The 21,421-nt window shown below is 36.3% G+C and overlaps 3 protein-coding genes across 4 annotated transcripts in view; 1 reads left to right on the top strand and 2 right to left on the bottom strand.

Annotated features, from left to right (window-relative positions):
• Positions 1-81: 81 nt before the first annotated feature.
• stxbp2 (syntaxin binding protein 2) lies at positions 82-9,079 on the bottom strand. 2 transcript variants are annotated; one of them, XM_085271546.1, is made up of 19 exons: positions 8,948-9,079; positions 6,992-7,041; positions 6,831-6,912; positions 6,601-6,677; positions 6,380-6,455; positions 6,162-6,265; positions 5,798-5,946; positions 5,610-5,694; positions 4,910-5,040; positions 4,680-4,787; positions 4,503-4,560; positions 4,328-4,393; positions 3,836-3,916; positions 2,322-2,463; positions 2,091-2,197; positions 1,900-1,998; positions 1,719-1,804; positions 880-1,037; positions 82-780 (listed from the first exon to the last, which is right to left on the bottom strand). In XM_085271546.1, exons 1-19 carry the CDS (start codon positions 8,982-8,984, stop codon positions 701-703), a joined length of 1,776 nt encoding a protein of 591 aa, XP_085127672.1. In that variant the 5' UTR covers positions 8,985-9,079; the 3' UTR covers positions 82-700. The 2 variants fall into 2 exon arrangements, with proteins under 2 accessions (XP_085127672.1, XP_085127671.1); XM_085271545.1 differs by having other exon boundaries at positions 880-1,040; positions 8,948-9,077.
• A 1,560-nt stretch (positions 9,080-10,639) lies between these two features.
• Positions 10,640-13,389, bottom strand: pet100 (PET100 cytochrome c oxidase chaperone). Its single transcript, XM_085271530.1, has 4 exons — positions 13,270-13,389; positions 13,009-13,095; positions 12,871-12,903; positions 10,640-11,030 (listed from the first exon to the last, which is right to left on the bottom strand). Exons 1-4 carry the CDS (start codon positions 13,294-13,296, stop codon positions 10,941-10,943), a joined length of 237 nt encoding a protein of 78 aa, XP_085127656.1. The 5' UTR covers positions 13,297-13,389; the 3' UTR covers positions 10,640-10,940.
• A 1,664-nt stretch (positions 13,390-15,053) lies between these two features.
• The window catches only part of brd4 (bromodomain containing 4), a 34,747-nt gene continuing 28,379 nt past the window's right edge, over positions 15,054-21,421 (top strand). Inside the window, exon 1 of the mRNA XM_085271529.1 lies at positions 15,054-15,136. The gene's annotated coding sequence lies outside the window, so the exon portion shown is untranslated. The remainder of the gene's footprint in view (positions 15,137-21,421) is intronic.

The raw sequence follows: 21,421 nt of genomic DNA, 5'->3' as shown, positions 1-21,421 counted from the left end.
AATTTTTTTAACAAAATGAAAATATTATGCATATTGAAGCATACTAAAAGGTCCTATAGAAAAGAAAAAAGACAAATTAAATTCAATATATATTTTTTTATTTTATTGCTCATTTCCATCAACAAATAAACAAGCACCCACTGCTCTAGCGCCCAGCAATATATTAAAGTATCTAGTAAATGTGCAACGGTCATAACACAGCAGTTCTGACATTATTACTGAGATGAATATTTCAAGAAGAGGGTTGAGGGAGAGAGTTACCAAAAAAAATAATTTTAATCTACTTTTAAATCTATATACAATATGTCCTTCAATTGTGTGCAACTACAATATACTTGAATTAAGAGATTTCTATGAGGTGAGAGCTGCTCTTTCTTTGTGACAATTTTTGGAATTTCTGACTAAATAACTAAGCAAGTCAATTACAACAAAATTAAGAATTTAAATATGAATAGAATAATGAAAATATTAATATTGTTTCATTTATTACTTAAATACAATTTCAATCACAGCAGTATACAGAACCCAACTAACAACAAAAGAGCACACTATAATAGAATAGTCACAACTGCTTTCTTACATGACTACATCTAAGATTTCACATCAGAGATGTTAGAGAAGCTAAACAGGACAACAGAAAGACATCAGTTTAAAGGAACAACCAGACTCCTACTGCAGTATTGCTGTCCCGACTTGGGGATTACGGATCAGGATTAGTATCTTTGTCCAGAGTCTTCAAGTCATTGAGGAAGCTGGTTGGAGTTAGGATGTGAGATGATCCTGTCAAGGAAAAAAACAACAACAAAAAACAACAATATTTAAATAGCAGTTCAACAGTCAGGTTCATCAGTCATAACTTCTTAATTAGCAATTGCTTACCAATCAGGACTTCCCATTTCCCATCTGTGGCTCGAGTCACTTCATAAGCACAACGCATCTCAGAGTATGACACCCCACCAATCACAAAAACAATGAGACGAGGGCCAGACCGATACTCCGTTGGAGACTTATTTTTGTGCCAGTGTCCAAAACGTGCACTGCTGTAAAAGAATTTCGAAAATGATTGAGAAACATAAAACTATTACTAAAACTACAGCTCCCTTTCAGCTATTTATTGATTTTCTGACATTTATTATTTCAAACAATAATTAATACAATTGTCATACAATGGCTCATTTTCATACCGTGTTGTCAGGAAATTGACCCTGATGAATAAGTATGAATGTGAAAATACTAACAGAAACTCCTGAGTTTTTTTTGTTTGGTTGGTTGGGTTTTTTTTGTTTTGTTGGGGTTTTTTTTTTTTTTGGGGGGGGGGGGGGGGGGTTATAGCCAGTCTATATTATTATCAACTTCTCCATTTTAATTCTGCATTTTGCTTAAAAAGTAGAAAAGTACCGGAACACTCCACAGATTATGAGTAAATCTAGATCTACAAGCGTGGTCAGTATTAGCACCATCATTATGATGGGAATTCCCTAGGGATTATAGAGTATTCAAAAATGACTGAAATTTACCCTTTAAACTCTACTTCACTTTGTCAAAAGCTCGGCTCTGATTCATTTAAAAGGTTTTAAGGGGATAAAAGGTTTTATTTTATAAGATTATCTGTCATTTACCCCACTTGTTGCTAAATACAAACTGTTTTGGAAAGAGATCTACCCATCTATCTATATATATTTATTTATTTCTCAGATAGAGGGAGAGCACCGCCCGACCTGACTGCAGTCTGAGTTGTGTTGATGGGTGCTGGTTCAGCGATGAATGGCCACAGCTTTTTGTCCAGTTTGTCTTCTATGGCATTCTGTGATCCAGAAACAGATGTTATAAAAGCTGTGTTGTGAGCAAAGGTGAGCAGGTCTGCCAGTGACATCTGAAACCTCACTTAGGGCTTAATACCTCCATGATGTCCTTGACAGTGGGTGTCCACCTGGAAAGCTGGTATGTGCTTTCTGTACGCTGCTTACGATCTGGCAGTGTTTTCCCAGAATTGCGACCCTGAAAAACAATGTATGTCAAATATTCAGGGTTTTTTTTTTAGGTTTTATAAAATTCTCAGTTCCACAGCATGAGACTGTAGCCAAACTTACCCCAGCTATAATATTACAGCCTAGGTTCTGCAGGTTGTAAATAATGTTGCTGTCGGCCTGAATATTTGCATGCTGGATGAGCTTGGCAAGGTTCTCCTCCCCAATGCCTGAATAGACAACCAGGCAATGAAAACACTGTTTGCTATAAATAAGTAACGACAAATAAAGCTTCTCTTCAATGTAACAAGATTAGGACTTAAAAAGATTTAAAATGTTTTGAGATCTTCTTACCCTTCTTCTTGTGAAATATGAACAGCAGTATGATGCGGATTTTGTCAAAGGCATCAATGTCACTATCTAAGAGCACAGGAACAATGCTCTTCATGGCATCTTTCAGTGGTTCCCCTTCTGCATTTGCTCCCATTGCAAGGTCCTGTGGAAGAAAGCCCTAGTTTACGATCAACCTTTACTGAATATCATCAACTTAAGACAGGCAGTTAAGAGAGGTGAATGAAACCACTTTATTCCCCTTTCCCCCAACACACGTTCTCTTTCAGAGCCATGATATTGCCATAAGACTATTGCAACAAGAAAATCTCAGATTGCAAAGTAAATCTCCAGATTTGCATTTGTAATCAGGTACGTTATGTCAACATAAAGCTAAATATTGGGTACACTAGCTATATGTAGCTTTGAGATTTCCCCTTTTTTGCAATCCTCCAATAAATGGTCACTTGGAACTGTGTAACTGCCTTAAATAATTTTGCTAACCTTACATGAATTTGGACTAAACTTCATTAAAGCCAGCAGCAAAACTTTGCGAGCAACTGAAAGATTATTTTATTTGCAACATTACACACACATTTGTAATGGGCTTCCAAACAATGTAGAACAAATGACAGCTGACAGAGAGCTGTTGCCATTTGGATCATACTGCACATCTTAAGAGCCAAAGCATGCCCAATGGATTAAAGAGACAGCTTTCAGACATGCTGACAATCCATTAGGGCAGTTGAGCGATTTACTCATAAAAAAGGCCCCATTAACACTTGCACCTCATAATGCCACAGCCATGCATAGCTTATCATTTCTCATGTGCTTGTCACTCATCTGATACTGGACTAGATATGGCCAAAAATTTCCCCTCAGGAACACAAGGCATGTCTGGCACATATAACTAAAACACTGGGGTTTGGCTCCAGTTTGGATTGTGGCTTTTTTCCCAGGTCTTGCTGGTGGAAGAACTTCTACTGTACCAAGTGGTACATCTGTGTTATTACATGCCTTTAAGCTTACAGTAAGCTCACAGATCTACGATGATTTACGCTGCTGATGTGTAGTTTAAAGCGTTTTATGAAATATTATTATTTTTTAGTTAACAAATAAAAATATCAACAGACCAGAAGCAAAGAAGCACAGGAATTACAAAGATACATTTCAGGTCACTGAATGTGATGAGTCAATGTAGTTATTCCATGTCAGGCATTTTGTTTAGACAGTCTGTGTCAGTGTATTGCATTGTGCTATTTGACCATATGTGGCAGAAATGTGACAACCTAATAGACTTTTATTGCATTATAATTAATATTTGAAAACTATTAGGTTCAATAGTCCTCAAAGATAATAATTTTGATTACATTTTTTAAGTAGACATACATGATAACAAAAGCCAAAAACTGAACTGGACTTTCAAAGTGTAATTTACCAACAAAAAAAAAAAAAAAAAAAAAAAAAAAACACTATGGTGACTGCTGCAAGTCAAACATTTTATTACAAAAAATTATGTTGTGCACAAGGCTACTAACCTGCTCCACTTCACAAAGTTTATCAAGTGAGGCCTTGAATTTCTTCATACAAGCTTCAGCTAGGTGTAAGTGAGTGGAGTACTGCAAAAAAAATTACATTAAAATACATTACTAATTACTTTAACATATGGCATCATATTTTTATTTAAAAAAAATTAAACATAATTAAGACTGACAACTCTGATATAAGAAAAAAACGTTTTCTAGGAAGTCTTGTCATAATGGTCAGATTATAACTAGAATTTGGGCCAACTAAACTTTAGCTGGCCCAGCTAATGCTTAATTAGGCAAAACAACCATGGTCTAAATTGTATCTAATTTATCATCACAAATGTATCCTAATATGCTTCAAAAACATTTCCCTATTTTTAAGTAAAGGTCTAAATAAACTGAACAGACAGCGCTTTTGGATTAGATAAATTAAAACAAACAAATAATGATAAGAAGTTACATAAGGGTTTGTTTGTTTGTTTGTTAGTTAATGTAACTCACCATGCTCAGCTCCTTCTGATACTGTGGCATCTTCTTTAACATCTGAGACAGATCTTTGATATTGGCCTGAAAAGAGAAACATTTTCCCCAAAGTTCCATCATAACACAAAAACAATACTCAGGGTCTACCGTGGACTTTTCAAACACCTGAAAAGATAATGCACATAACACTCACATTGTCAGTGCACATCCTCTTGCTCTCACAAAATGTGCGAAGAAGCTCTGTCACCTTCCTACAAGAATCAAATGAGAAAATTAGTAGACACCTAACGCAGGAAAACTTTGACTGAATTACAATGACTCCACAATCAAGTTGTAGCAGTCGTAGAAATGTTACTGTGACAAAACTTACTTGGTGACATCAGCGATGTGCATGTGTCTGAGCTGAACCCAGAGTTCATCATCTTCATCCAGTAAGACGTCTTTCTCTTTTGAGTTCCCAATGCCGGTTGTCTGATAACTTTAATATCCAAAAATAAATTTAAAAAAATGTTTAAAAGTCCACAAATGGAGGGACTGGTATACCAAAGACACCACACCAAACAGACAGAGCAATATAAAAATATAAAGGTAGTCCCTTACGTATAGATGTCCTGTTTGATGTCTAGCAAATCATAAGCCATTGCTTGGAAGGTCAACTCATGAAGAACAGGTGAGACGGGATCAAACCCACGGTCAACAATGATTAGCTGTGATCGCGCCTTATCTGGACCCTAAAAATAATACAAATTAAGGATATCATCCAGTACTTTTGAAATATATGATTTAATTTAAAGATTCATTAAAAGAGACTGGCTGAAAGTACACATTAACTGTTGCAATGCCATGCAATGAAATCAATTAATTATCAATTATTATAATTTAGCATCACAGCTAGATGTAGAAAAAAGAAAAAAAAGAAATACGTACAGCATAGTATGATAAAGCACCTGACATGCATAGACGCAAAAAGGGAACAGTAATACATGCCTTTAAGACTCATCTCAGGAGCAAGGAAATGTCAGCTAAGAAAAACAGAAAAGAAGGGAAAAAAGGACAGGTCCAGCAAAGGATGAGAAAATAATCATCAGGAAATAAATCCCAGAAACCAAAGAAATATTCACAACCTGTTAAGCTGAAGAGCTGCAGAATCCCAACAGAGGTTTATTCTCTTACATGAGAAAGATGATTTAGCAGGAAAGAAAAGCAGTGTAAACATTTTGTTCACCATTTTTTTAAGATTTGAAATTACACAGCAGAGAATGTGAGAAATCGAGTGGTTGAAGACCAAAGTATTTCCTACCTCTCCCATGGTTGGGTTTTCAGCTTTGTGAGCAATGAGGCGCTGATAGACCTCTTCAGCCAGTCTAGCATTTTCCTCAGGTCCCCTAAAAACAAAGTAGAATACAACTTTAAAATCAGCATAATACATTCAGTGGGAAAAGATTTATTTGTTTAAATCTATCTCTCTTCTCATGAAGGGGCCCATACTTGCGATAACGAACTGCAGGGTACTCTTTGAGAGTGTCACACAGGGTCGCAATCTGCTCTGCCACATTTTCCATCATTTTATCTCTTGTTTCATTTGCCTTTGAACTGTAGAAGGAGTACAAGGATTTTGGGTCATCCAGTGAGAAAACCTACGGGGACAAGAGAAACTGTGAAAGGTATTGCCTGTCACAATAAACCGACAGACAATATTACTATAACTGATTGCAGCTCGGGAAAACGTTTGTCTTTTTGCCATACAATTAAATGATTAACTGTCAAATAAGTTTTGTCCAAAACCAAAAACATTTCTAATGAAATGTCCAAAGACAATTTGGACTCAATGAAATATAAGAATTTTACCCACCTGCGACTCATATGGAAGAAAAGCAACATTGATCTCTTTTAAAGTCTTGATAAATTTTGAAACTTTGGCTCTTCCAATATCAGCAAAGAGAGGATCTGGACAAGCTAAACAAGGCAAAAAAAAAAAAAAAAAAAAAATGAATTAATGTCAGTTTTAGCGTTTTACACTGAAGTCTGGAAAAAAAAATACATTTCTCATATTTATAGTTCCACTCTTACTGTCAGTGAAGAAGATGTGTGCTGCCTTGTATGTAAAGGCTGCATCTTTGAAATCATCAATGAGACCATGAACCGACTGTAATTGAAAACATATTCATCTTTAAAATATTATGCACATAGTTATCTTTAAAATATTATGCACATAGTTATCTTTAAAATATTATGCACATGAGAACAATCTTGAAGATATGGCAACATTAAAAGACGGAACTCTTTTGAACCTTTGCAGATGGGGTGATTAAATAAATGGCCTCCAAACTGGAGATGGGTTCTCTGCGTTTATTGATGTCCTCCACAACTGAAAAACAGAAAAGACAATATGATAATTTAATGTCATTTAAACGCAGAAAATGAATTAAGTTGGCACATTTTACTCTTCAACAGCTAAAGGTTTGATCTCTCATTTATTTAAAAAACTAAACTAAAAACTATGAATTATATCCATACTTACTGGTCACCCCCTCCGCCAAAATGTCAGACATCTTGCAACAAGAGGACAGAATTCTTGTGGTCATGTGATCCACAATAAGAACCTAAACAAAGGCCACACAGTGGTAATAAATTCAGTGCAACAAAAATCAAAAGAATTTCTTCTTTTGTATCTACCGTTACCTTCCATTCTCCATCCTTTTTCACACTCTTGATCACACCACTGATGATTTCTGTAGATGAAAAGATAATTTTGTGATGCAAGAACCCATAACCTCATAACAAAAACAAGCTAAAACGGGTCACAAGTGGAGTAAATTTAGCAACAATAATAATAAAAAAATACTTTATGAAACATTCATATAGTCAAAATGCTCTAGATTGTTGTTGCAGCATTCATTAGTAATTTGAGCTTTTCATGAAATGTAGCTTACTGAATAGTTTCCAAAGAATTTGTGTGACTTATAAAACAACAACAAAAGTCAAAGGTCAGCTCTACTGTCAAAAATTAAAAAAACAGGAACCCTTTTTAAACATATTTAACACTTGCAGTAACAAACTTGCTTGGGTGCAACTTCCTGGTCTTATATAGACAGAAGCACAATTGTTCCAATGACGTCCTAAGCACAACAGCTAAGGTGTGGTACGTGTGTTAAAACAAACAGCCAAATAGTCTCCTGCAGTGGGCCACTGTTCCCAAAAGAAGTTTTCATTGAATCACACAATAATTAACTAGGGTACAGAAGAAAGCAGTGTGGTAGGAAACATCAAAAGTTGAACTGCACCAATATGATGTCTTCACTTCCTTGTTAAACCACGATTTGAACCTGATTAAAAACATAGATTCTGCTCCCTAAGACATATGACTCACTGTTTTCACAGTAATAGCTGACATAAATAGCTTGTTATGGGAGTTCATAAAAAAAAATGTGTTCTTTATTCCGAGTTAGCCATCACTGTAATCACTATTTTATGATTGCTGTATAAATCCTGGTAAGGTTCCTGGTATTATGGTGGCTACTGAATATATGTGTATTATGGTTCAGGGCTTTTGAGAGAAAGAAATGGGGGGGAAAAAAAAAAAAAAAAAAAAAAAAAAAATAGATTTCTTTTTTTGCACCAAGTGTGACCTTCATCACTAACTAATGATTTTCCAGGTCGCTCATACAGGGAACTGGAAAAGATTATACTTTCGAAGAGTTTTGTTAAATCTAAATAAAAAATTAAAAATTAAAAAAAAACCCAGTTTGCAAGGAAACTTCCTTATTGGGATTTATTGTCTCACTGCTCTAAATACAATATTGAATATGAGATTTTATTTGATATTTTTGGCATACTCCAAATAGGTTAAGTCATCTTGTATGGACAACGTTTTCAGCTAATAATAGCAGATAGTAAATTACAAATCATACCGCTTTGTAATGGTATGTTTGTTTTTTATTTTTCAGACTTCTTAAAAGAAGTGAAAATGTGAGATGAAGGAACATAAGCCCAAATTTAATGCTTCTAAAGTCTAGCAGAAGCAATTAGCATATAATTACAAATAAGCATTACTAGATGAGCCTTGTGAATACGTAATGTTTTAACCCCGGCATGCGTTTTTGTTTTTTTGTTTTTGTTTTTTTTACTTTCAACGCAATGTACTACAAGTTATTGTGTAACAAAAGTTGTGACTTCCTGACGTTTTACAGCCTAAATGTCCAGGATGATTTAACAGATCACAAGCGAAGTTACTAGACTTCCCTTTCAGATTAGCTAGCCTGGGTTAGCCTATAACTTGGACTGTCACAACATTTTCAATCCCTAACGTCGCGACTTTTAACTTTCAAGTGTGGCTAATGTCACAAAACACATGAAACTTCAGCAAATTAAGCAAATACTGCTATCACTACGTGTAACACTATTATTTTATATATATATGACTTTTTAAATGATGACATCGGTTCCTTCGGCAACGTTAGCATATATATTAGGAGTGAAGCAGGAAGAGTTGGTGAACCGTCATCCACAACACGATTTTTTTTAATAAATTGAACGTCAGTTCATCAAGTTACAGCGATAAAGGTTACAATAAAGTACTTTTTTTTAACTGTAATAAACTGCTACAGTGAGATTAGATACAATAAATACGTCACTTACTTTCTCCGACTACAGCTTTCAGCCCAATCGGTGCCATCTTGACAGCAGTGTTCTAGAGAGTTGGTCACTTCCTTGTGGTCTAAGCAAAGCTTCGAAGCATTTGAAAGCTAAATACTGCCCCCTACTGTCAAATATATCACCATTACAAGAGTCTCGTGCTTTGGACTTTTTATTTGCCCCGGTCTTATGGAACAACCTTCCTGTTGCTATTCGGGCGTCTGACTCTATGCCACTGTTTAAATTACGGCTGAAGACTTATTTGTTTAATCTTGCCTTTCCACCTAGTTAACGCTTGGTGTGCGTTGGTACATTTTTATCCGTTATGCTTGTGAACTACTTTTATATCTTATGATTGTCAAGGTTTTTATAATTGATACGTGCCAGGTCCTTTCTCTTTTCCCTCCCATCTCCCTTTTCCTATTTTATTTTTGTCAAGCACCTTGGTATACCCTTGGTTTTTTAGTGTGCTTTATAAATAAAGTTTATTATTATTATTATTATTTAAGTTTTTGATTTAAATAACAAACATGTAGAAGTATCCTAGACTGCATTAATGAGTTATTTTCGCCTTAAACAACTGGACACAATGAAATTAGTAAGCCTTTCTATGGTCGTTTTGATTGGTTCAAGTGTAGGCTACATCCATATATCACCGCTTGGCTTCTGTCATTTACATCTATTATCATAAAATGAATAGCACTTACCTGCTTGTTACATCATAAAACAGAGAGCTTAAATATGGCTTCAGAAGTGAATGACAGTTGTAAAAGATAAACAGTAGTAAGAAAGAAATTCACACTCTCTCTCACCAGTGGCCCAGGAGACAGCCATGAGGGATCCAGCTGGCTGTATTGTACTGCCAAATATATTTGAGGATATGAGCTGACAAGCCAAGGGGAAAATCTGTCAGCACTTCAACACCATTGATAAAAAGTTTAGCTGTTGGCTCTTTCAGATGTAAATATTTATACTTAGAAGATTATATTTCCATTTGGTACGACTCCTTCAAAATGATTAATGATTTCAAATCTTCAGGATGTGGGAACAAGTCTCACCTCTTAAAACAAGTAGTATGAAAAGTTGGGCAGCACATTCATTCAAGGAGATATGGTTTAGTAGAGTATCAAGCCTTTACTGAAGGTGTACAAACTCTAAGTGTTGCAAATGAAGCAGTTATTAGCCATTATTAGTGTAATTTTGTTTAAAACATGTCCTACGTTTTGCATAATATGAGATGCACTTTCATATAACATCACTGTCGTTCATTCAGTAAATAAAAGCTTTTGCTTTAATAAATAAAACATTAAAAAAAAAACATAATTATATGGTTTGCTAAGTATATGAATAATCAAATAATCAAGCAAATTCTTCCCCACAGTGATACATGGAAAATGCACTTACAAAATATGACATAACTTAATCATCATTATTAAAAATACCCAACTAGCATCATTCATTCAAACAGAAAGCACATCAAGTTGTGCTAACTGGAAAACAATTGGTTTATTCTGTTAATTATTTTAGAGGAGTTTGTGGAGAACTGATTAATAGTTAGTTTTTATTTCTGTTAATCTGAAGCACCATTATCTAGAATACAATGCTGCAATACACTACAATATAAGTAATAGGACAAGGTAAAAACAATTTAGGCACTGCACCTTGCAAATAGATAATAATAAACTAGATTCAATCTGATGTGCAGCTCAGTATTTATTTTAAGGCAATGTAAAAACAACAGCTAAGAAAACAATTGTACCATTTGAAAAACCATGTGGGGAAAAAAAAAGTTGCACACAAATGAAAGCACAATAAACTTATTAGGCATAAATAATTATTACCCAGCGCATCTTTGGGAAGAGTTAATCTAGCAGAAATTTCCAACATGAAATGGGCATACTCCAGTCCAACTTTTTTCCTTGGGCCTCAAAATCACTGCCAGACAGTTGGTATCATTGGTAAAGGGTGGAAAATCATTTTCTTCAACATGTAATTTTCAGTTCTCAGATTCTAGAGGAATATTTTTTAATAGCCGCTGCTCCTTACGAACACGCATTCGCTCTTTGAAGTCCTCCAACTCTTTTCTCTGAAAACAGATATATAGAACAACCATAATCAAATAATGTGCTGTTTAGCAGTAACTCAGCAGTCTTTATGAAAATACTGTTCTTTTTGAACAGGTCAAAGACATTGAGCTATTGACAGACAAGTCAAAATTTACAACTCCCCTATTCTTTTATGAACAGTCCATAAACATCTGGGAACTGAGGACAATAGGTATTCAAATTTTTTAGAAGACTGCTATGTTATGGGATGATATAAGATTCTAGCTGCTCAACAGTCCTGTCTGTCATATGTTTTTGGTTGATGTCGTGCCAAATGTTTTCATTAATGCACCCCTGAACCATTAGAGATAAAGGTTTTTGAACTGAGCAGTGATAAAAAGCTGGATAGCTCCTCTCCTCCTAATAACAAAGAACATTGTGTCCATGTTTTCCAAAAAAGAATTTCAAATTTCAATTTGTTCCACCACATAACAGTTTTCCACTTTGCTCAAGTTCATTTTAAATAAGGATTGACTCAGAGAAGACAGCAGTGTTTCTGGATCAAGTTGCTTCTTCTTTGCAATATAGCACTTTAACATGCAATTATGAATGGTGTGGTGAACTGTATTCATGAGCCTTTGCAGCAATTTTCATGTCAGAATCCTCCCTATTTTTAACACAGTCCCACCTCATGGCCTGGAGATCATGAGCATCCAAGACTGATTTCTGCCAATGTCCCTTGTTCACAGAGATTTCTCCAGATTCTTTGACACTTTTGGTGATATTATGTACTAAATATGACAAAGTCTTTTCAATTCTAAATTAAGGACGATTATTTCAACATTATTGATCCACAAATTTTAAATGCAGTTTTTTGAAGATTAGTGAAACTCTGCCCATCTTTACCTCCCTTTTCAAAATGTCTTTTTTTATGTTTACACACAGCACACACACACATCATGTTATTCACCTTTTGCCAATTTACCAAACTGGTTGCAAAATGTTCCTCCACCTGCTTCTTTTTATTACCACTTACCTTTTGAATTTAATGGCATGTTGCTGCCATTAAATTCAAAATAAGCTAATATTTTTCATGAAACAGTAAAACATTTCAGTTTAAATATTTGACAGTTTTCTATGTTCTACTGTAAATAAAATATGGTTTTGAAATCTGCAAATTATTCTATTCAATTTTATTTAGATTTTAAACAATGCCCAAAGTTATTTTGTTTGCTCTTCATCTAAGTCACAACTATTGATGAATACAGATTTGACTAGGAAGAGAAACACATTTCATGTCTTTATTAAACACACCGAGTCATCATTAGTCCATGCTGGAAATAAAATATTTGAATGTCTGCGCTAGAGTACATGTGTTTATGGCATTATTGAGATACTCCTCCTTATAAATAAAAGCACAAAGTCTAATTACTGACAAAGCCTTTCCCTTCTCGAGAAGGACTGGTTGGTGTGACTTGATGATAAAACCTTTCACAGGGTCCTAGAAAAAACTTTACAGATACACAAAGCTGGGAAAGACTACAAAGCATTCCTTAAGAAGAGGGTATTTGCCAGCCAATACACACTCCATACAAATTCTGGATTCCAGTTCATTCTAACAGTGGGTCTTGGTCAAAGATCACAACATACAAACCTGATAGAAGTGAAAAAACCCACAGAGGCACAGCAAAATACGCACGGACATCAATACAAGATGGGGTTTTTTCGCCACTGAGGTTCTACAAGTTACTAAATTCAACAATTAACGTCGTTTTTTCCAGCCTGCACTGTGAGTGATTCCTAAAGGTACTCAATGCAGATAAGAAAAATACAACCCTTGATTTGTGTTGATCGCAACTAACTTGTGTGCATTTTTCTTACCTGCGATTCCTCGTCGGGGGGGAAGATTTCCCTCTGTATACCACAAAAATAGACAACATGGCACAGAGAAAGATGCAAAAATTGTTACTACAAGAATAATTATCTAGAGAAGACCGATACATAAAATAAATTTCTAACCTTTCTCTTCACTATATACTCTTCAAAGTACTCTGCTTGATTTGAGATCCAAAACATGGTCACAGGAAAGGAGAGATACAGCATCATCTGTGCAAAACAAATTACACGCATCGGTTTTTAACATAGAGTAGAAAACTGTACCTCTGCTAGCATAATGAAAATGGCTAACTAGAGCGAAAACTAAACCCTAGAAAGTCGAAAGGTCTCAGAATGTAGGGAAAATATACATGTCCACGGCCTTAGTATAAAATAAATACTTACTCGAAATACCTCTATTTTAACACCCATTTTCACAGTGAACAAGCAACCTTATCCAAACTCCTACTATAAGCAAAGACCTTCAAACTACTTCCGGGTTACGTCTAGCGCAAGAAAACTATGGCGCATGCGTTGGTGGTTGTGAGAAAAGATTTTTAATAGATAAAAATTGAATGTGTCACTAAATCTGCTGCAATATACTACACAGTACACATTTTGGCTCCTCGATCAAATCAAATTTGTTTCAGACAAACACTTTTACATCGCACTAATGTTTGGATTATGGCATTATAAACCGAGGTTGTCCACAGAGGGGCTCCAAAACCACCGATTCTGTCCAAATGTAGTTGATCGGTCCTTTCTGAGTAATATTTGCAAGCGGATATTTCAGATAACTTTATTTGGTCCGACCTGAATGGTGACTGCAATTCTGTAACTTTGATATAATCTTTTAAGTAATTTCAGAACCAACGAGTGCACGCTAAGCACCATACTTTGGTATAGTTATGTTTATTATAGCTTCAGTCCTTAACGTGATGTATTCCTTCATCACCTGTCCCAGCTACCATAGGGGGAGGGGGACGGTACACCCCGGACAGGTCGCCAGTCTGCCACAGGGATAACACAGACAACCATTCTATGGACAATTTAGAATTACCAGTTAACCTAACCCCACTAACTGCATGTCTTTGGAATGTGGGAAGCCTGAGTGCCCGGAGAGAACCCACGCAAACACAGGGAAAACATGCAAACTCCATACAGAAAGGCCCTGGCCTGATGATACAATCAAACTCAGTACCTCCTTGTCAGGCAACAGCGCTAATCACTGCGCCACCGTGCACTTATACTCTTACCTGTTTATTTTTTGCTCTCCCTCATTTTGTATGAGAAAAGGGACAGAGGTCCTTTTAAATGCTTGAGCACCCCTAAAAAGTGTCTAAACTCACCAATATATTCCTTCAAATGCAAAAACTCAGTTGATGCCTTCTTTTCCCCAAAGCTTTATTTCGAATCTTGAAGAAACTGAGAAAGGTAACAGAATAGCTATGTGTTGTAAATACATACAAATCGATCACAGTTACAGAAGGAGGAGAAAAAAATAGAAGAAATATTTCAGTAACATTTAATTGCAGTTTCATCCCTTCACTTGAATGCAAAGTTGCCGCTTTTTAAACTTTTAAGTAACCAAGAAAGGTGATGCAAAAATAAAAATAAAAAATACAAACAAATAACTGAGTTAGATCAAGATAATAAAATATCAATAATAGTAATTTTAAAAAAAGAAAATCTTCTTTTGTCAGTGTGGAACAAATCAAGAGGTCAGCAACATGTTTGTCTCAATAATCATAGCGGGCAAATATAAAATTACTATAGAAAAGAGAATACCATATGAAACATTAAAAAAAAAATTATAACATTATACACCTTTCCAGAACCCTTATGTAAAAATAACAAGACCAAGGAACACGTTTCACGAGATTTTCATTCTTTAATTTTTGAAAGAAATTGTTAACTGGACAGAATCTATGGATCCGCTTAAATGAGACTTTGAATTAACTTTCTAACTTTGTTAGAAAGATCTTTTCGTTTGTTTAAATCAATATAATAACAGACTGTTGCTGTATTGGGCAACAAGTTTTCCGGCAACTTACTTGCCGGAAAAACAAACGTTATGAATGCCATCTGCACAGGGTAAGAAGACAACAGACGAGAGCTCCTCATTTGACGCTGAAGTTGCAGTCCGCGACATTTGTGACGCGCTCTCTACGTCCTCATCCAAAGACCTACGCGTGACGTCATCAACAACGAGAGGTGTTCAGGTTCCTCGGAAAGAAAGATCCCGCGCGCCCTAGCAACCTGAGGAACACAGGTAAAGGCTCTTGTTTAAAACGTTGTTGTGCCAGTCATGTTGTCTGTGTAAACCGAATGAATAACCTGCAAAAGAAACGGTAACAGCGGCGGAAAGGCCTAAGGGAGCGCACTGATGACCGGCGCCCACTGAGACCATTCTCTTGCACGGCGGCCTGTTTTTGGTAGCTAGCTTGCTGCTAAAGCTAGTTGGTGGTTGTGGATCAAAAGACACAATAACCGCACCTACAATGTGTGTGTACATGACACTCATTGTCTGTCTCACTCAATGTTAGCCACAACTACGCTAAAATAGTTAAATAAGTGATGATGCGATCATCATGTTTGGCATCTATTGCCAGTTTGCTCGTCGACTGTCTTGTGTTGTGGGAGACGGTGACGCCGTCACGGTGATGATGGCGCACACTGGAGCTTTTTTTTTTTGCTGGGAATGCAGTCAGTTGAGCGTGTAACAAAAAAACACAATCCTTATGTGCATTTTCCAAAGCGGTGCTGTCATAATTTCGGAAATCAAACGCCTTCATCTTCGTCTTGTTTTCTGTTCTGCTGTGCATGGTACCGACGTCCATTACGAAACCCAGGCAGTAATCTATGCCCTGTGGCCTAACTTTAAGATCTTGGCTCCTCGACGATTGTTGCTCGCCAGCAGTCATTACTGTGCAGTTTTTCTTTTTATTCACCACATCTGGTAATTGTTGCCATTCCAGACAGATGTGTTTGAGCATTATAGACACAGAGCACGGGCATTCATCCGACTGGGTTCTTCTAGAGATTGCTCATGCTGAGGCCCGTTACTTAGCTAATCATTCTAAGGCTTTGCAGATACGAAACTTGGGAGTTTATTTTTCAGTCTTTCAATCTTTGTAGTATTTTGGGGTGCAAGTGTGTGACCATGCACAGGGTAGTAATCTAAAAATTACTATTTGTACAAGCTTCTTTCCCTAGAGGCGAGTAATCATGAAGTCATACAGCATTTTAAAGCTTTAGCATAACATTTACTGGTTATTACCTATGGACTTTCTTTTAATTTTCTTTGAGCAGTATCTTTTAGGCTGTTGTTTTATGTATATACTTTAAAAGCCATGGTTGGATTTGGATTTTTGTGATTAACTTATCACCACTGAGGAGATAAATTATTCACCTGAATCTAAGGGATGTTCTCATGTGTGTACACTGTGTGTGTAAATAAATAGGACCAGCTGGGTCAAAGGCTAGTTACTGAGCAATGAGCAAGTCAAACAAGCTCACGGGGCTGAACTATTGATCACATTACTCCTAATTTGTTTTCCTTGTCTAAACTTATCATCTGCACCATAAATTAGCAATGAAAGACTGGGTCAAAGTCCTTTGAGTAATCGGGTAGGCAGTATATCTGAGGGATTCCTAGAGCTGAACATACTTTTCTTGCACCTTTTTTGGTCCTGTTCTTTCTGGTTTAGTTGCCATGGTAACAACATCCTTGGCCTAGTTGTGAGTGACCCCTAGATCAAAAACCGTGTAGTCTGAGAACAAATGAACAAGCAAACAAAATGTATCCTACTGGTTGTGAATGTATTTCCTTTATTTATTAAGTTTGAATCACTGACAGGAGTCTTAATAGCTTACAACATGATCTTTTTGGTTTAATCAGTTTATTACATTGTGACATCTTGGGGTGAAATACACAGTATTAATAATTTATGTTGTTTTTTGCTTTTGAGGTTTACCTTTGTGTTACCCATTCAATTTTGAGATGTTTATTCATTGTTTTATTGCATGTCAGAGCAATTTGCCTTTGTGCACGGTTAATCATTTATATAAAGAATCCCAAAGTTGAATATGGTCATCTGAATGTAGCGTTTGGAATAGGAGAAATGTTTTGTCTCTGGTCCAAGTAAATTCTTCAGTCTCAGTGACTGCAGGTTTCCCCAACATTTTAAACAGTACATTTACATTATAACCAGAACTAGCACTATTGCCTAACAATGGGCTGTGAGCTCAGTTTCATGATCTTTAAAATGCAAATTGTCATGACTGTTGATTAGTGGCCATGAGTACCATTCACAGAGAGTTGGCTGCAATCACTGGATTCTGTGATTGTGAACGACGTACTCTTAGGACACCTGGGTGAAAATCAAATCTCAGTGATCACAACTTGGTGGACAAACACAGCAAGTTCACCCAGGAGGATATGAAAAATAATAGGTTAGCTTTCTTCAGTTTTATAGTCAACAGTAAACCACTGCATAGGGATCACTAAGGTTTGACTCTAATCATCCACTGGAGCAAAAACTAGATATCACTAGGGCACTACAACACAGAGCTAACATCATCCCCACAGACACAGACATGCCACAGAAGAACATCATAACGAAAAGCCCTGAGTAAATGTGGTTACCCTAGCTGGATATTTGTCAAAAGTTGGAAAGTACCTTAAATATGGTCAAAGTGATACCAGAGAAAAGGACAACCAATTCCTAAATGAAAACCTTCACTAATCCCTTAATATCAGAACAGGTGAGACACATTTTCTCAAAACACTGTCACTGTTGTTTTCAAACACCAAATTGTGCTACACTGAAAATTGGTAGACCCCAAGATTTAGTTCCCCCAACAAAGAGTAATATAATCTATGTTGTTAAGTGCCATGGACATTACAATGAGTTATTTATCAGAGAAACCAATCACCCTCTGGCTAAGCACAACACAGAACTACCTCATCAGGCCAGGACTCTGCAGTCTGTTTAAATCTGCACTCCAGTGGTCACTTTTTCAATATTGATGTTGATCCATCCAATGATTGATGTGCACATCCTGGACAGTGAGGAATCCTAATTTGAGTGAGGAGTCAAGGATGCCATTTATGTGAAAAAAAGAGAGAGTGTCTCTGAACTGAGGAGGGGGCAACTTTCACTGTCTTACAATGCTGTGATTGTGGCCATGACAATTTGCATATTAACGATCATGAAACTGAGCTCACGGCCCATTGTTAGGCAACGGTGGTAGTTTCGGGCATTATGCAGATGTACAGTTTAAAAGGTTGAGAATTCCACCGACAGCTGATACTGAAGAAGTCACTTGGAGATGTGACGAGACATTTCTCCTGCTGAAAGTGCTACTTCCAGATGAACAGAGTCAACTTTCTGGGGTCAGAGCAATTTTTATTTGGTTAAAGTTTTAGGGAGTATCTCTATCTGTTGCCTTAATATATCCTTTCTTTAGTTTTTATTATTTTCGGGGTTTTTTTATTATGTATTGTCATTTTTATTATGCCAGAACCTGACTGCATCATGTCTGCCCTTGTGGTTTAGTAGTGTTGGCTTGTTTGGGGAAAATAACAGTCTACTGTTATGTAGCTATCAACACTATGAGAGCGTGGTAGCTAAACATAAGCTTACATCAATGCACAACTGTTGGCCGTGGCAGATTGTAGTGATAATTCCTGCTATGCTCCACCTTTTACTATGAAGGTATTTGATACATTGTTGTTAACGCTGCTTTATTCAGACCAACCAGTATTACATTTTTTCTTGAAAGTTTTCCATTGCGTTATTCTCTATGCTGTAAGATTGAAACCTAAAGTTGAAGAAGAAAGTGTTGGCATGATATCTATCAAAACATTTTTAATTATTTTCTATTAACTGTAAAAATCTATAATCTGTGTAGGGTAGAGATAAGAAAAACATGATCTTACTTTGGGGTAAAAATGTATTATTGCAAGGGGTGTATGTTTACCTGGCTGAAATAACATTTTGCTTGGATAGGGGCATGATATGCAGATAGGTAACTTAGAGTGACATGGGTGTAGTCAATCAAGGCATAAGTGTATGTTGTTGTTGTTGTTGTTGTTTTTTAACAGTTTCTTTCAACTTGGAAATAAGGTTCTACCATAGAGGGAAACAAAGTAGAATGAAAGTGCTGCATCACAACCAGTGTTGGGAAGGTTACTTTTAAAATGTATTCCACTACAGATTACAGAATACATGCCCCAAAATGTATTTTGTAATAGATTCCGTTACATTACTCAATGAGAGTAACGTATTCTGAATACTTTGGATTACTTAATATATTATCAAGCTTTTTACAACTACATGAATCTACTATTGATGTGTGATTTATTACTATTACTGAAGAATACTCGCCATACCAATACCAACTACATTTTTAAATCTTAATATAAATGAGTAACAGTAGGGTGGACATTACATAAGGCTGCACTTTTTGCAGCAGTCTCGTATAGAAAACTATTCCACGCGTATATAAAACGTATTAAAGGTGACCTCTGGCTAATACTTCGGGTTCTGTGTTGGGCTCGCAAACGAAAACTAGCTTTACTTTATTGTCTGGGTCAACTTTGCTAGTGAGAGGCAGAGAGAGGCGTTGAAAGGCTGCTCCAACGGAACTTATTGTTTCAGAGGAAAACGCGAACACAGTGTACAGTTCAGTAGGGCTGGGCTATATCATACCGCTCACGGTAATACCGGTGTAATGTTGGGCAACGATAAGAAAATGAAATATCGCGATAGAATATTGGTAAAACGCGCATGAGAAGTGCCTATGTTTACATACGCACATGGCAGTGACGCAGAATGAGAAGAGCGAAAGTGGATCGTTGAATGAAACGGATGAAACAGAATTGGTTTGTAAAAATGCTGCAATGTCAGTGGTGTGGAACTGGTTTGGCTTTCGTCCGTCAGATATTCAACAAAGCACTATTTTTGGTAGTGCATGCTAGTGGGCCGTCGTTATAGCCGTGTTTTTTTTTTTTTGGAAAATATGGCACACTTAAAATCAATCCTTTGATTTTCTGAAAATCGACAGTTCCCCTTATAATCCCGTGTGCCTTATGTATGAATTCTGGTTGTGTTTACTGACCTGGAAACGATTTTATGTGGTACACGGCGCTCGAAAATCTGTCAAATGTTTCAGTACGACTTTGCTAAGCTACGAAGCCGCACCGCTTGATGGATTGTCGGAGCATTACGGCTATTGTAGGAAGGCGCCTCGCGGAGTGATATGTGCTGTGCTTCAACATAATATTACCGTATTGTGTGTGTATAACCTCTTTTTTAGTTTTGTGGATATTATACATGGTTATGCTGAGGATATGTCGGCCAATTTCCACTGGAAATGCCTTTTGGTTAAACTGTCAGCAAGGAATTTGCACTGTAAATTTTTTCATATAACTGTAATGCACTTTAAAAAAGCTGCTTGTTTAAGTGAAAATACATTGATGTGTTGTTTTTTTTTTTGCACTAATAAAGTTGAGGAGTTGTACAGTATTTTGTCTAGTGTCAATTATATCATCACTTATATCGTTATCGCCAATTTTCAAATGTATATCGTGATAAATATTTTTGGTCATATCGCCCTGCTCTACTGTTCAGTCTTAATAGCTTACTTAAAACTGGGCTAAACTGCCCATGAGACTACATTCTTTAAGGCTATGCCTGTTACGCTCTGCCTATTGCCTTCATATTAAATAATTTTTAGAACAATCATTTTGAAAAAATATTTCATCATGTTATTATGCGATCTGCAAGTAGAGGTGACATGGCCCGCGAGATTGAGACACAGGCATTAGAGCCTCTTAATGTGTGTTTTGTATGTTTTGTTTCCACTGGCGTGGACTTACCAAAGATAGAGAGGACATAGCCTAACATATGAAACAGGAAAAGACCGCTGTGTAATCCATTTATTTCAACAAAGTAACTGTATTCTGAATACCACCTTTTTAAACGGTAACAGTAACGGAATGTAGTTACTCATATCAGAGTCTGTGTGTTGTTCATATGAAAACATCAGTGCCTTTACATAGATGGATATCACCTCAATTGGTAAATATACACAAGATAAAAAGATACACATAAATGCTTTTCAGAGAGGACAGAGGTGCGAGTCTGTGCGTGTACCCTGAAACATTTATGTCACAAGTGTTGGTAATGAAATGAAGATGAAATGAGATGAAAATATAATAAGGCAGATTCAATTTTGCATATTTCTTAAGTGTGAACAGTATGGTTTGTCCTTTGAGTGATCGCTTACATACTTTGTTTAAGGTCAGGGATAAATTTGCTTATGAAACTGAGTAGCAGTACAAAATAACAGATGAAATATGATATATAAAGTAGCTTTATATTGGAATTACCTATTCTTGCCAAAAATTATAGATGATCAGCTAGCTGGGATGACATGCAATGAAATTCTGAATTGATACTGATTTTATTTAATTTTATTTATTTATTCTTACCCCACCCACCCACTATAAATTGGTACATCTTAGGGCTGTGCGATATGACCAAAATCT

The sequence above is a fragment of the Mchenga conophoros genome, linkage group LG4 (assembly GCF_057382185.1).
Source record: "Mchenga conophoros isolate Kocher_MC1m ecotype Shallow Benthic linkage group LG4, M_conophoros_male_GT1.1, whole genome shotgun sequence".
NCBI lineage: Eukaryota > Metazoa > Chordata > Actinopteri > Cichliformes > Cichlidae > Mchenga > Mchenga conophoros.
This window is presented reverse-complemented; position numbering and strand designations above follow the sequence as displayed.